Genomic DNA, 12,500 nt, shown 5'->3' on the forward strand with positions numbered 1-12,500 from the left:
AGGTATAATGACGAACTGGCACAGAGACAGGGGAACACACAGACTAAATACCCAGGGAAGGATGATGAGGAACAAGTAAAGGAAGGAAACACACAAGGAATAACAGAGACATTCTCTATGAGGTCATTATTTACCTGTATATGGAGACATTCTCTATGAGGTCATTAGTCTCTGTGTCTGTGATGATGATTCCTTTTGGCGAGACGGTCAGAGTCACCTTACGGAACTTCTTGGCACTGGCTCGGGCCTATTGATGTAAAACAGACACACACAGACGCAGCATGTTAAAAACTCATTACCATGAAATACTATAGTGAAAAAAAAAAAAAGCCTGGCACAATGTAGAGTGCCTGCAAACAGAAAAGGGCTTCTTGAGTTGTCGGATGCAGAAGGGGTGATTAAAAGAAGTGACAGAAAGGGGTAACCGTGGTACAGTGCTCAAGGTCAGCCTGGCAGCGACTGACTGACCCCTTCATTACTACCATCCCAATTCCATCTGGTGCACAAGAGATGGGAAAATGTTGAGCTTGCACTGACATCATCACACATTTACACAATACAACAGATGCGTTTTGCAACAATAGGAGAGCTCAAACTACAGAAGGCCCCAATGCATTCAATTGCAGACAATGGCAAGGCAAACCACACTGCAGATTGTTGCTGTATTTCAAGGACAGTGGTTTCATATCAACATCCAACGATAATGTCTGCAAGAGCCTATACTCGGATAGAGCATAAACATTGAACCCGCTATACAATTCACTTTTATCTGAAAATGAGTCTTTCCATGAATCCGGAACTCATTCCTTCTGAAGTACGTTTGCTGGGGGAGAAAAGAGGCCAATACCGAAGCAGGAGAGGAAAAAGAGAGGTTTTGCTAGAAAGCGAGAGAGAGAGAGAGAGACAGGACTTCTCAAGGACAATGGGAATTTAGTCACTACGTACCATCCCATACTGGTGGGGCATCCAAGCCCCGGGGACTCTGGCAACTAGGCATTATGGCTCTAACAAAGCGAACGGCAGATCGGAGATGGAGGCGACGGCTCCGTAATGAGGAGGTAGGAAGTAGAGTGCTAGACTGCGGGGGTTTCTTTATGCAGAGGATGCAGCATTTTTGACACAGTCATGCTAATAGTATTGTGCCAGGAGGCGAGGAACCAATCTGTCGTTTTGAAATATGCCAAGTTGAGCTTTTCTGAGGGGTTCGGTCCCTTGGTTTTGTGTTGGAGTAAGGGTAAAAAGACGACCAATGGAAACTAACAAATATCTCACTTAATCCTATTCAAGTTGCTTGGTTTCCAAGGGAACGAGAAGACAATCGACTTCTGTTTCCCCCCCCCTCCCCTACAGTAAATCAATTGAATCTTAATCCTGCTGCCAGGTTTCGTTTCGTTTCTAATTGAGAAGTGGGGGGTTTTATTATTAGACAACGCGGGGCTATGCTCTGTAGAGACGGGATTCAAACAGATTAGCAAAGTGGAATCCCATCGTTGGTGAATTAAGTGTGTGTGTGTGTGTGTGTGTGTGTGTGTGTGTGTGTGTGTGTGTGTGTGTGTGTCTGTGTGTGTGTGTGTGTGTGTGTGTGTGTGTGTGTGTGTGTGTGTGTCTGTGTGTGTGTGTGTGTGTGTGTGTGTGTGTGTGTGTGTGTGTGTGTCTGTGTGTGTGTGTTTGTATGTGTGTGTGTGTGAGAAAGGAAGGTGTGTGATTGAGTTTGTGTTTATGTGAGTGAGTGATTGCGATAGAAAGGAAAAGGGGAGTGTGTACGACTGTGTGCTCCCAAGTGTTTGTCGTGTACCAGTAGGGGTTTATAGAAACAACAGTTTGATTACGGCTTTAGAAAACAGCTTGTGAAAACTGATGGGTTTCGGAATTCATGTGGAAACGCACACTTTAAACCTCCGAGGAGTTGGGCTGAAAGACATCATATCAATGTGTTGACCGGAGCACATGTGCAACTGATAGATATTGGATTAACTTTGTTTTCTCTGTGTCCAAATTGACCTTGATGTAAACATAGAAATGCGACTGAATCATACATATAAACCACCGCAATGCATGGATTTAGAGGCAAACAAGGGCATCATCTCTACAACTTCAATCTCTCTTCCTTTTAAGGGAACACCGATACGTTTTCAAAGTGTATGTTAGTCTTTCCACCAAAACCACATAGGCTACTGTGGACAAGGTGGGCCCCTAAAAACCCCAACTCAGGGACATATCTGTCACTGGCCAACAGTTGGAACCTTTGTGGAGAAACTGAATGACGAGGCGCTGAATTCTGACAGACTTTGGATCTGGATCTCAAGTTAAGGAAGGCCCCAATTGCTACACAAACACATTTGGAGTTGATACGTTGCCTAGACAACATGCCAACCACTCACCGTGGTGACTATCCTCCGGATGGCGGCGGTGGCCATGTCCTCTCCTTTGGGCTGGCCAACCAACGTCATGCCCAGGTACTTCACGTTGAACACCATGCCCTCCAACAGCGTCTCCTTGGTATCCGTCCAGTTCTCTGGCAGCTCTGAAAAAAAAAAAAACACAATATGCTTAAAATTAGGGGGATGTGATTGGATGAAATTTCAAGTCTTGTGTCACAGGCGGGGTTGAAACATGTGTCTCCCGCATAGAAGACACAAGAGTACACCATTAGGCGAAGAGGACATCCTCATGGCTCAGGCAGGGCTAATTCAATTCAATTCAATTCAATTCAAAGTGTTTATTATCATATGCACAGTAGAAAACATGTTTCCCTGTACAACGAAATTCTTGCTTTGCTGTCCGCAGAATGCCAACCAATGTAAAATATACAATACTAAAGAATATACAATATATACTAAACAAAATGTACAAGACAGCAAAATTTAAGGCATAAAATAAAATAGCAGCAATAATAATAATAAAACAGTGCAAATGTAGCAGTGCAACTATGCATGTGCAAACTGGAAACTAACTCATCCTGAGAGCTTGATCCAAATCACCTCTGCTACTCTCATAATCTGGGACCTCTTTTTGCCTTGACAGTCCCTTGATGCAGGTCTACGGAGATGCTAAATATATGTAGATATTTATTTTGTAGAGGTGTGTGCAGAACCATTCAACCAGTTTACCTATATTTTTACTCTTTTCTACTATGCACTCATGACTTAAGATGTGACTTCAGATCTGCAGGTTTATCTAGGACGTCTTTTTTTGGACACAAAACACTGAAGCAAGCTGAAGCGTTAACTATATCCTCCTTTCTAAGTATTGTGTCCATGTTTGACCTGAGATTGCAGATCAACAGAAAATCTTCATACGCCAACAATACTATACAGATGTATCTGTAAGATTGTCATAGAAAACGGCATTGTCCTGATTCATGTAATTCTCCCTTAGGTGGGGCAAAGCCATTTCTCCTAGTTACAGTAGGTTGAGTGGGGACTGTGGGTTTATAAACTGTGCCATGCGGAGGGCTTAAAATATCGCTCAGGCACCTGGACCCAAGACAGAACCACGCAGAGAAGCAACGAGGCCCAACTGATTTGCTGATGCAGCTACTATAGGATGCAAACATGACAAACCCAAAATAGGCAGGTCTACACTATGAACCTACTGTACTATACTACCGTGTTAAACTTAAACATGTAGAATAGCCAAAACATACAGTATGTACAGTAATCAGTGCACTGTATGTAGATCTGCAACATCTTTGCTATCTCAAGGCTCATTCCATGTTGTTAAATGTATGGCAAGTTATCATTAGTACTAACACGGGTATTAAATATGTAGTGTGATGAACAGGTCTTCTAACTGAAAAGCAAGCAAACGGACACAGATTCTAAGTCACGGCACAAAACAAACACTGCGTTGAAGTCACCTGGAACAAGTTTTTAGCTTTTTGCCGATCTTTCCACACTGCATTGTGGAGAAGAAGGATTGATACCCGTGGAAGGTGTGAGATGAGAGACTGAGTAGGACAGAGAGAAGGAGACAGGGGGAGAGAGGGATAGGCTGAGTAGGACAGAGAGAGAAGGAGACGGGGGGAGAGAGGGATAGGCTGAGTAGGAGAGAGAGAGAAGGAGACGGGGGGAGAGAGGGATAGGCTGAGTAGGACAGAGAGAAGGAGACAGGGGGAGAGAGGGATAGGCTGAGTAGGACAGAGAGAGAAGGAGACAGGGGGAGAGAGGGATAGGCTGAGTAGGACAGAGAGAAGGAGACGGGGGGAGAGGGATAGGCTGAGTAGGACAGAGAGAAGGAGACGGGGGGAGAGGGATAGGCTGAGTAGGACAGAGAGAAGGAGACAGGGGGAGAGAGGGATAGGCTGAGTAGGACAGAGAGAAGGAGACAGGGGGAGAGAGGGATAGGCTGAGTAGGACAGAGAGAAGGAGACGGGGGGAGAGAGGGATAGGCTGAGTAGGACAGAGAGAAGGAGACAGGGGGAGAGAGGGATAGGCTGAGTAGGACAGAGAGAAGGAGACAGGGGGGGAGAGGGATAGGCTGAGTAGGAGAGAGAGAGAAGGAGACGGGGGGAGAGAGGGATAGGCTGAGTAGGACAGAGAGAAGGAGACGGGGGGAGAGAGGGATAGGCTGAGTAGGACAGAGAGAAGGAGACGGGGGGAGAGAGGGATAGGCTGAGTAGGACAGAGAGAAGGAGACAGGGGGAGAGAGGGATAGGCTGAGTAGGACAGAGAGAAGGAGACGGGGGGAGAGAGGGATAGGCTGAGTAGGACAGAGAGAAGGAGACGGGGGGAGAGAGGGATAGGCTGAGTAGGAGAGAGAGAAGGAGACAGGGGGAGAGAGGGATAGGCTGAGTAGGACAGAGAGAAGGAGACGGGGGGAGAGAGGGATAGGCTGAGTAGGACAGAGAGAAGGAGACAGGGGGAGAGAGGGATAGGCTGAGTAGGACAGAGAGAAGGAGACAGGGGGAGAGAGGGATAGGCTGAGTAGGACAGAGAGAAGGAGACGGGGGGAGAGAGGGATAGGCTGAGTAGGACAGAGAGAAGGAGACAGGGGGAGAGAGGGATAGGCTGAGTAGGACAGAGAGAAGGAGACAGGGGGAGAGAGGGATAGGCTGAGTAGGACAGAGAGAAGGAGACAGGGGGAGAGAGGGATAGGCTGAGTAGGACAGAGAGAAGGAGACAGGGGGAGAGAGGGATAGGCGTCCAACATTCTGCCACGTTGTAATGGCGGGCGCTCCATGCAGACCGGGCCATCTGTCACAGTGATGCTCAGGACCAGCTGTTTGGGCGGAGAACAGAGAGCGCCTCTCCCTCTCGCCTCCTCTCCACCTCTGAATTATTCAGCTCCAATCAGACAAAAATGGCCGCTCCGAAAGAGAGAGGACGTTCTTAAAATATTAAATCTGTTATGTCATGCACCTGGAGGATTACACGTCTGATGGCCATTATGAGAGCGAGGGAGAGAATGAAAATTGAATAATAAAACTTGAAGCCAACTGGGTTTAACACAAACCTGACTGCAACCCCCACAATTCTGTTGTTTCCAATAAGAATTGAGTTCAACATGAGAGAGAACATTTGATAATTATGCGTGCACCTTGAGCACTTTATTTCTGATTCCTATTAGAGTGAATAAACATCTAATATAAACTGGAAGCCACCATTTCTGAGTGGTTTTGAATAGGTGTAAGTGAAGGGGGTTATGACCAAAACTGTGACCCCATGGCACCCCAAGCTTCTGATGTCCATGACAATCCTTGGGCATATGTTGCAGCTGAAGGCATGGCAACCACGATGTATCTCTGTGACATACACTGTGTCACACACACGAGACCCGCCTTTGCTGGACTGACATACTTTGTCATCGGCCAACGGACAACGGAGACAACAGCCTACATTTAGAAATGATTGACTGACAATAGTCTCATGCATCCTCACATGCATGTCGTTTACATAGGCCTACAGTACAGTAAAGTTGAACTATGAGAAATCAATGCTTCAAAGAAAAGAAAAAAAGTTTCAATGTACCCAAGAGGTCACTTGGCTCAGAGCCTCATCTTTTCCCATACACCTCCTCAATCTTGTAGTGTAGTGGGATGCACTCACCGACTATCTTCCCAGATCAAAAGGGCTGACACTCTGAAAACCAAAGGCCAAAACTACAGGCCACTCTCTCTCTCCCTCCCTCTCTCTCTCTCTCTCTCTCTCTCTCTCTCTCTCTCTCTCTCCCTACCAAAGTACAGCAGCACAACTCCGCTTAACTGCTAGGGACCGTATTATATCTTCGCCAGCTACACACATGAATTATTAAAGAGCTTCAAGTTGATGCTCCAGGCTTTCAAATATATTACCGTCACAAAGAGGGACGCTTAAATATTTAATAAATCTTTTCCATGCGCGGGACTACAGAGGGACAGGGACCGATAAGAGCGACAGGAGCAAGCAGAGTGAAACTAACTGGATTTTAACACGTTTTAACCAAACAGTGGGGAGGCGGCACACACAAAGAATAACAGACTCAGACTGTTGGGAGGATGCGCTTTATTTTCACAGCATAATGTGATGTCTGTGTGTGTGTGTGTGTGTGTGTGTGTGTGTGTGTGTGTGTGTGTGTGTGTGTGTGTGTGTGCGTGCGTGCGTGCGTGTGTGTGCGTGCGTGCGTGTGTCTGCGTGCGTGCGTGTGTCAGTGTGTTGGTGTGTGTGTGTCAGTATGTTGGTGTGTGTGTGTGTGTGTGTGTGTGTGTGTGCGTGTGTGTGTGTGTCTGTGTGCGTGCGTGTGTGTGTGCATGCCTGTGATCTAATTTGAGGGGACATGAAACAAGATTACTAAAAGAGCAGTAGACAAACTCTGAAGACGTTTGCATCTTTATTGAATAAATGCAGTGTGACGCTTTTGCACTGAGGCAGTTGAGAAGTGTGCATTGATACTATTATGCTCGCTGGAAAGGTTTACAGTGAGAACACTGATTAAAAAAAAACTAGGCTTAAGCACACATCAAGTCAAAGGGAGGTAAGGAAAGCATTTGTATACATAGGCCAATTTCATTGCACTACAGGGCGTTCACATATATTTCCCGGTGAGGGCCCTAAAATGTTGAGTAGGTTTTCCTTACAGCTCCATATAAATGAACACATTTAACACTCTGCTGAGCTATTAAATGACTTGGGTAACATTACTCAGTGGTTGAGTCAGGCAGGACAAGTGTTGCTCTAACATAATGGGTAACTGGATTTGTGTATGCCTGGAGCTATGCAACATGGAACGGTCACCAGCTGGCTTCCATGCTACACGTTTAATGATTTAATTTGCACTCAAAAGTCAAAATGATACCCTGGTGTATTCTACTCCTGCTGCAAATTAGTCTCTCACACTGAGGATTAATTAATAACACAAACATGCACACAGACAGGCATGTGCATGCCACACACACATCCACACACACACACGCACACACACACATGCACACACACACACGCACACACACACACACACGCACGCACACGCGCACAACTGGGGCAGATAACACAAACATTTCCTGCTTGTCTGTTCTCATGCAGTATTTTCTCCTGCATGGTGGTACAGTAAATAGGGCATTCTTCATCAGGTGGTTTAACACGTTGACATGATACCAGCTGTGAGCTGTTATTCAACCAACTTGGATGAATTTAATCTCCAGTTTGAGCGTTCAACTTGCGACAGAATAAAATATTCCTTCTTTCAACCCAAGTGATTTTTCTCTTCTATCGTGAATCCCCCTGTTTTACTCTTCCATGTGAATGTTTTTGATAAGAATCTAGGACACCACCTTGACAGAAAATAGGACACGTGGAGAACATGGTGGGGTGGGATGGGGAGGGGGGAATAACTAGTTTCCTGATTCCGCCTTGAGGGGGTACAGTAAACTAAGTCGTCTTACTCCCATTCTCTGTTTTTGCTCTTTCCCTCTCTCTCCTCCTCTTTCCTTCTCTTCTCTCCTCCATTATCCATTTCTCTCTCTCTCTCTCTCCCTTTCTCTACCCGTCGTTCCTTCTCTTTCTCCATGGCAGGGGTGTCAGAAAGTGGAACAGGCTCTCCCTCCTCAGGTTTTGTTGAAACCTTTGGCACTGCTGCTGGTCGAAGTTACATTGGATGGATGGCAAATTATTTCAGTCAAGTGTTATGGTCAATGGTGTGTGTGATCTCTCTTTCTCTCTCTGAGTGAGTGAATGAGTGAGATAGAGAGAAGATGATTTATACCTCCACTGCCCTCACAAAAAAATACCTCCCCCCCTTAACCCCACTATCTCACAGAAACACAAAAAACTAAACCATACATATTTCAAAATCAGCTGCACCATACGCATTGCCACACAATGAGAGAGAGAGAGAGAGAGAGAGAGAGAGAGAGAGAGAGAGAGAGAGAGAGAGAGAGAGAAAGAGAAGGTAAGAACTGCACCATACAATACCTGAGAGGTCCACCTGAAAGGCTGACTTTTAAGGGGCATTCAGCCTTTCACCAAAACAGCTGTACTCACATAACCACAACAACAACAACAGTGCATAAATAGCGTGTATGTAACAGCCAAGGTTGCCAGGCAACCATTGCAATTATCTGTAACAAGCCTGCCACAGTAGGGGGAGGTGCACCTAAATGATATTACAGAGCAACTTGGCTGTGTCTCAGAAACCTGACAACCATGGGGAATGCTAGGATAAAACCTCACTCGAACCCTCTTTCAAAGAGCTGCCCTCACATTGCTGTGTGAGCCTGACATACTGTCATTACGGTAATGACATCTGACATACATGCATCATGACATTGTTGAGCATCACTAGCTGTATACTACTATGACATCACCTATGACTATTTAAAATGTTCTTTGTCATGCCACTGTCAGTGTTAAGACCGTCTCATGAGTCATGACCATGATGTCCTTTATTAGAGAGAAGAAAATGCTGCAATGTGCACTGACGTTATGATCATAATGTGAGTGATACATCGAGGAAGTAGCGTGACCACCTTTGTGAATGTTTACAGTACATTTCAATATCATCAATGGATGATAACCATAACAATCGGGCCTTTGACACAGGATCTTGCAAGGGAGTAACATTTGGTGAAACAACGCATTTTGTGTGTATCACATTTAGCTAAATACTTTTCAAACAATGACACCCAACTTGCATTAGTTCAGCGTCCATCCAAATCTTTAGCACCCTAGATCCCTGTGAGGCAGCATTGATGAGCCTTGACAACTGCTCAAACCAACAAAATGGATGTGTGCTTCAATCCCTAAAAAGCATGAAAAGCAAATCTAAAAGCCCTGGAGAACAGATTAGATTTAGTGTCTAATCCAAACAATTTTTTTTTTTTTTTTTTTTTTTTTTAACTTTTTGCCAGCCTATCAAACCTTTGCATCTATTGAAGTCATTTTGGTTAAGCCCATATCTAGAGTTCTGCCAGAAAAAAAATATCCTCAGCACGGAATGCATTCAGCTTCATGAATCAAGTATTTGCCCTGGGGGCCCTTACTTTAGTCGCTTGCAAAATAATCCCCCATTCACCAAGAATTTCCATTAATTGAGTTCACTTCAAAAGGCATATCTGCTGTTGATCGTAATTATTATGGTAGTTATCTGCTGCATGCATGGCTGGGTAAATAGAGTTATTGCAAAGTGAAATTAGCTTTTGGTTTAAACTGGAGAATGAGTTCTCCTACGTAATTGACTGTTTTCTTTTGAATTCATAATAAGAGATTGGCTTTCGTTCGGCCTTCAAAGGAACACGGAGGAATGACGACATGGGTTTCTGAAGTGTGGGGTTAATGCAGTGACATCAGACACGTGACTCAGCAGATACCAGGGTTGGATGTCAGTTGGGCCAAACTGTTCAAAAGCTTCCGTGTTTGGGGTCTTAAGTTTCAAGCCTTAAATCGTTTTCTTAATCTTTATGGCTGATGGCCAAGTGAAGTTTATTGAAGACAACTGACCTTTCCCTGGATAACCTCAGAAAACAGAGCTGAGCAGTGCAAAGTTTGAAACACAATGTAAATGCAAACTCCCTATGCCATTCCAATGGTAGACGAATAATAATGAACCAAAAATAATCATCATCACTACCACTTAGATGTCAAATATTATAATTATTTCTTTATGATAACACAAAAGAGGGAAGTAGATCAAAATAATTTCCTGTCATGTACTAACCGCTAATTGCCTTCGGCTGCATTCATTATGCAAATGAAGGCCTTGACCCCTCCCACTCCGGGCCCCCCTACATGGGATTAGTGAATCACTAATTAGGATGAGTTCAAACCAAGGTTCTTGCACAAAGATGTAACAGCCTTATCTTTTTGCAGTAAAGAGCGCAGTTTGTCGCCTGACCCTGAAAATGGTCAATATGAAAATGAAAAGTAGCCAATCAAATTTCCAAGCAGATCAAAATAAATGTCCCTGGAAAAATAATGACATTCTTAGAAACTAAACACGACGTCATTATTGCAGTCTAAAATGAATACCATCTCCCCACTGTACCAGACCAGAACCACAAAGAAATGCCTCAAACATAATTGTAAGCTAAATTATGAATGCAGCTTGTTACTGATTTATACATACAGTTTGACATAGAAATGAATATAAGTTATAGCATTGTATGAGGTAGCGGGCCATGCAACACTTTATCTTAAATACAATCTCCATCACAACTTCTTTACTTTAATACCCAGGAAGTTACTATATTCCCCCTAAACTCTGAGGACAGAATGGGGGATATTTTCTCTGCTCTCTTCATTGAAATACTTTCAGACAGCACATGTTCTCAACCAAGACTCCACACATTTTAGAGAGGCTGTCATTGATTTTTAGCTAGAGGATTGCCTTTGGAATATTCTCAACAGCCAGCTGAACTTTGTACTGAGTAACCTAACTGCCTTCTATTTATGGGCATATTCCTGCAGTAAAACCTGTATGTAAATGTTTAATTCGTATGACTGTTAGTCAGACTGAAATGACTTTGTGTTATGCGTTTGCATTATCTCAGGGTAACAACCACTCCAGTTTACATTTTTTCCTGTGTGTTAAGTCGTTATTTTCCTGGACCAAAATGGAAACAAAACAAAATATGGAAGGCGCGACAAAATGTAACCCCCTGTCCTGTAAACCACAACAAACTCTTCTGCACAAAAGACAAGGTTAAACGTTTCTCACACAAGCAGTCTTAACGGAAATCAATTTACAGACCATCATTAGCCACTGTTCAGTCTCATAGCCATACACTCACCCAACACTTTATTAGGAACACTATACTAATACTGGGAAGGGCCTCCCTTTGCTCTCAAAACAGCCTCAATTCTTCATGGCATTGATTCCACAAGATGTTGGAAACATTCCTTTGAGATTCTGGTCCATGATGACATGATTGCATCATGTAATTCCTGCAGATTTTTCAAGTGCACTTTCAAGCTGTGAATCTACCACATCCCAAAGCTGTTGTATTGGATTCAGATCCGGTGACTGGGAAGACCACTGAAGAACACTGAACTCATTGTCATGTTCATGAAACCAGTTTGAGATGACTTTTGCTTTGTGACATGGTGCATTATCATGCTGGAAGTAGCCATTAGAAGATGGGTAAATTGTGGCCATGAAGGGATGCACATGGTCAGCAACAATACTCAAATAGGCTGTGGCATCCAAGCGATGATTGATTGGTATTAAAATAGCTTTTCTATCTGGCCTCTGTTCTCTCTGTCTCAATTGTCATTACCTTTTGTTTTCTATGAATTGGTTTTTATATTTTTTTTATATTTCTGTACGTTCCCCACACCATTACATCACTTCCACCATGAGAAGGTGTACAGGTGTTCCTAATAAAGTCCTCAGTGAGTGTACATTCACAGTAGTACTGTACTGTGTACTCCCACCACAAACCCTGCAGTATTCCTCAAACATCAACAAGCCTTCAGGAAAAAATAGCCTTGAGGAAAGCAATAGCCTATTTCCAAATTCATACACCTGTCAACTTCAATACAATTCACTGTAGTAGTGTCCTCTCTGATTAGGACGGGGCAACGGAGGGGTCGAACACCAACGCAAAGGTCATGGTTGAGACTATTTATCACGTCCTGTCAAGGTCTCATTCCCACAAAGGGTGTTAGTGCTGATAACGAAAGGGCATGCAAGGTCTTGACTCTCCTTCTCTTCACAATGGAGCCGATTAGTTAATGTTTGAAGGAAGAGAATATGGATTCACACACTGAACAGGATATGGGCCCTAAAGACTGCACTGGCTGGGGCAAATGGGGTAAATCCTCCTCGGCTTTGAGCATCATTTTGGGATAAAAATTGCTCTGCCACAGGCACGTCTGTTAAACATCATGTTGACTTCAATGAACATTTGTTTAGCAAGCTGTACAAGTCTGATAAATCTTCACCTTTGTTCAATCAAGACCCTGTTATTGTTCAATTAATTACTTTGTTAAAGCCTTGTTAGCCTGTCTTTAAAAAATATTCATTAAGTAGTCTTTACGAGTGAGATAAATTCATCAGGCAAAGAAAAAGACCAGTCTTTGCAATTAAGC

General features: G+C 43.9%; 1 protein-coding gene across 1 annotated transcript in view; it reads right to left on the bottom strand.

Moving 5' to 3' along the window:
• Positions 1–12,500, bottom strand: part of LOC310818466 (low density lipoprotein receptor adapter protein 1) — a gene marked incomplete at both ends in the record, with an annotated part of 37,094 nt that overhangs the window by 11,917 nt on the left and 12,677 nt on the right. The window contains 2 exons of the mRNA XM_083689418.1: positions 135–247; positions 2,382–2,524. Coding sequence (XP_083545544.1) covers positions 135–247; positions 2,382–2,524 — 256 coding nt within the window. The remainder of the gene's footprint in view (positions 1–134; positions 248–2,381; positions 2,525–12,500) is intronic.

This window comes from Argentina silus (assembly GCF_951799395.1).
Source record: "Argentina silus genome assembly, chromosome: 17".
Lineage (NCBI taxonomy): Eukaryota > Metazoa > Chordata > Actinopteri > Argentiniformes > Argentinidae > Argentina > Argentina silus.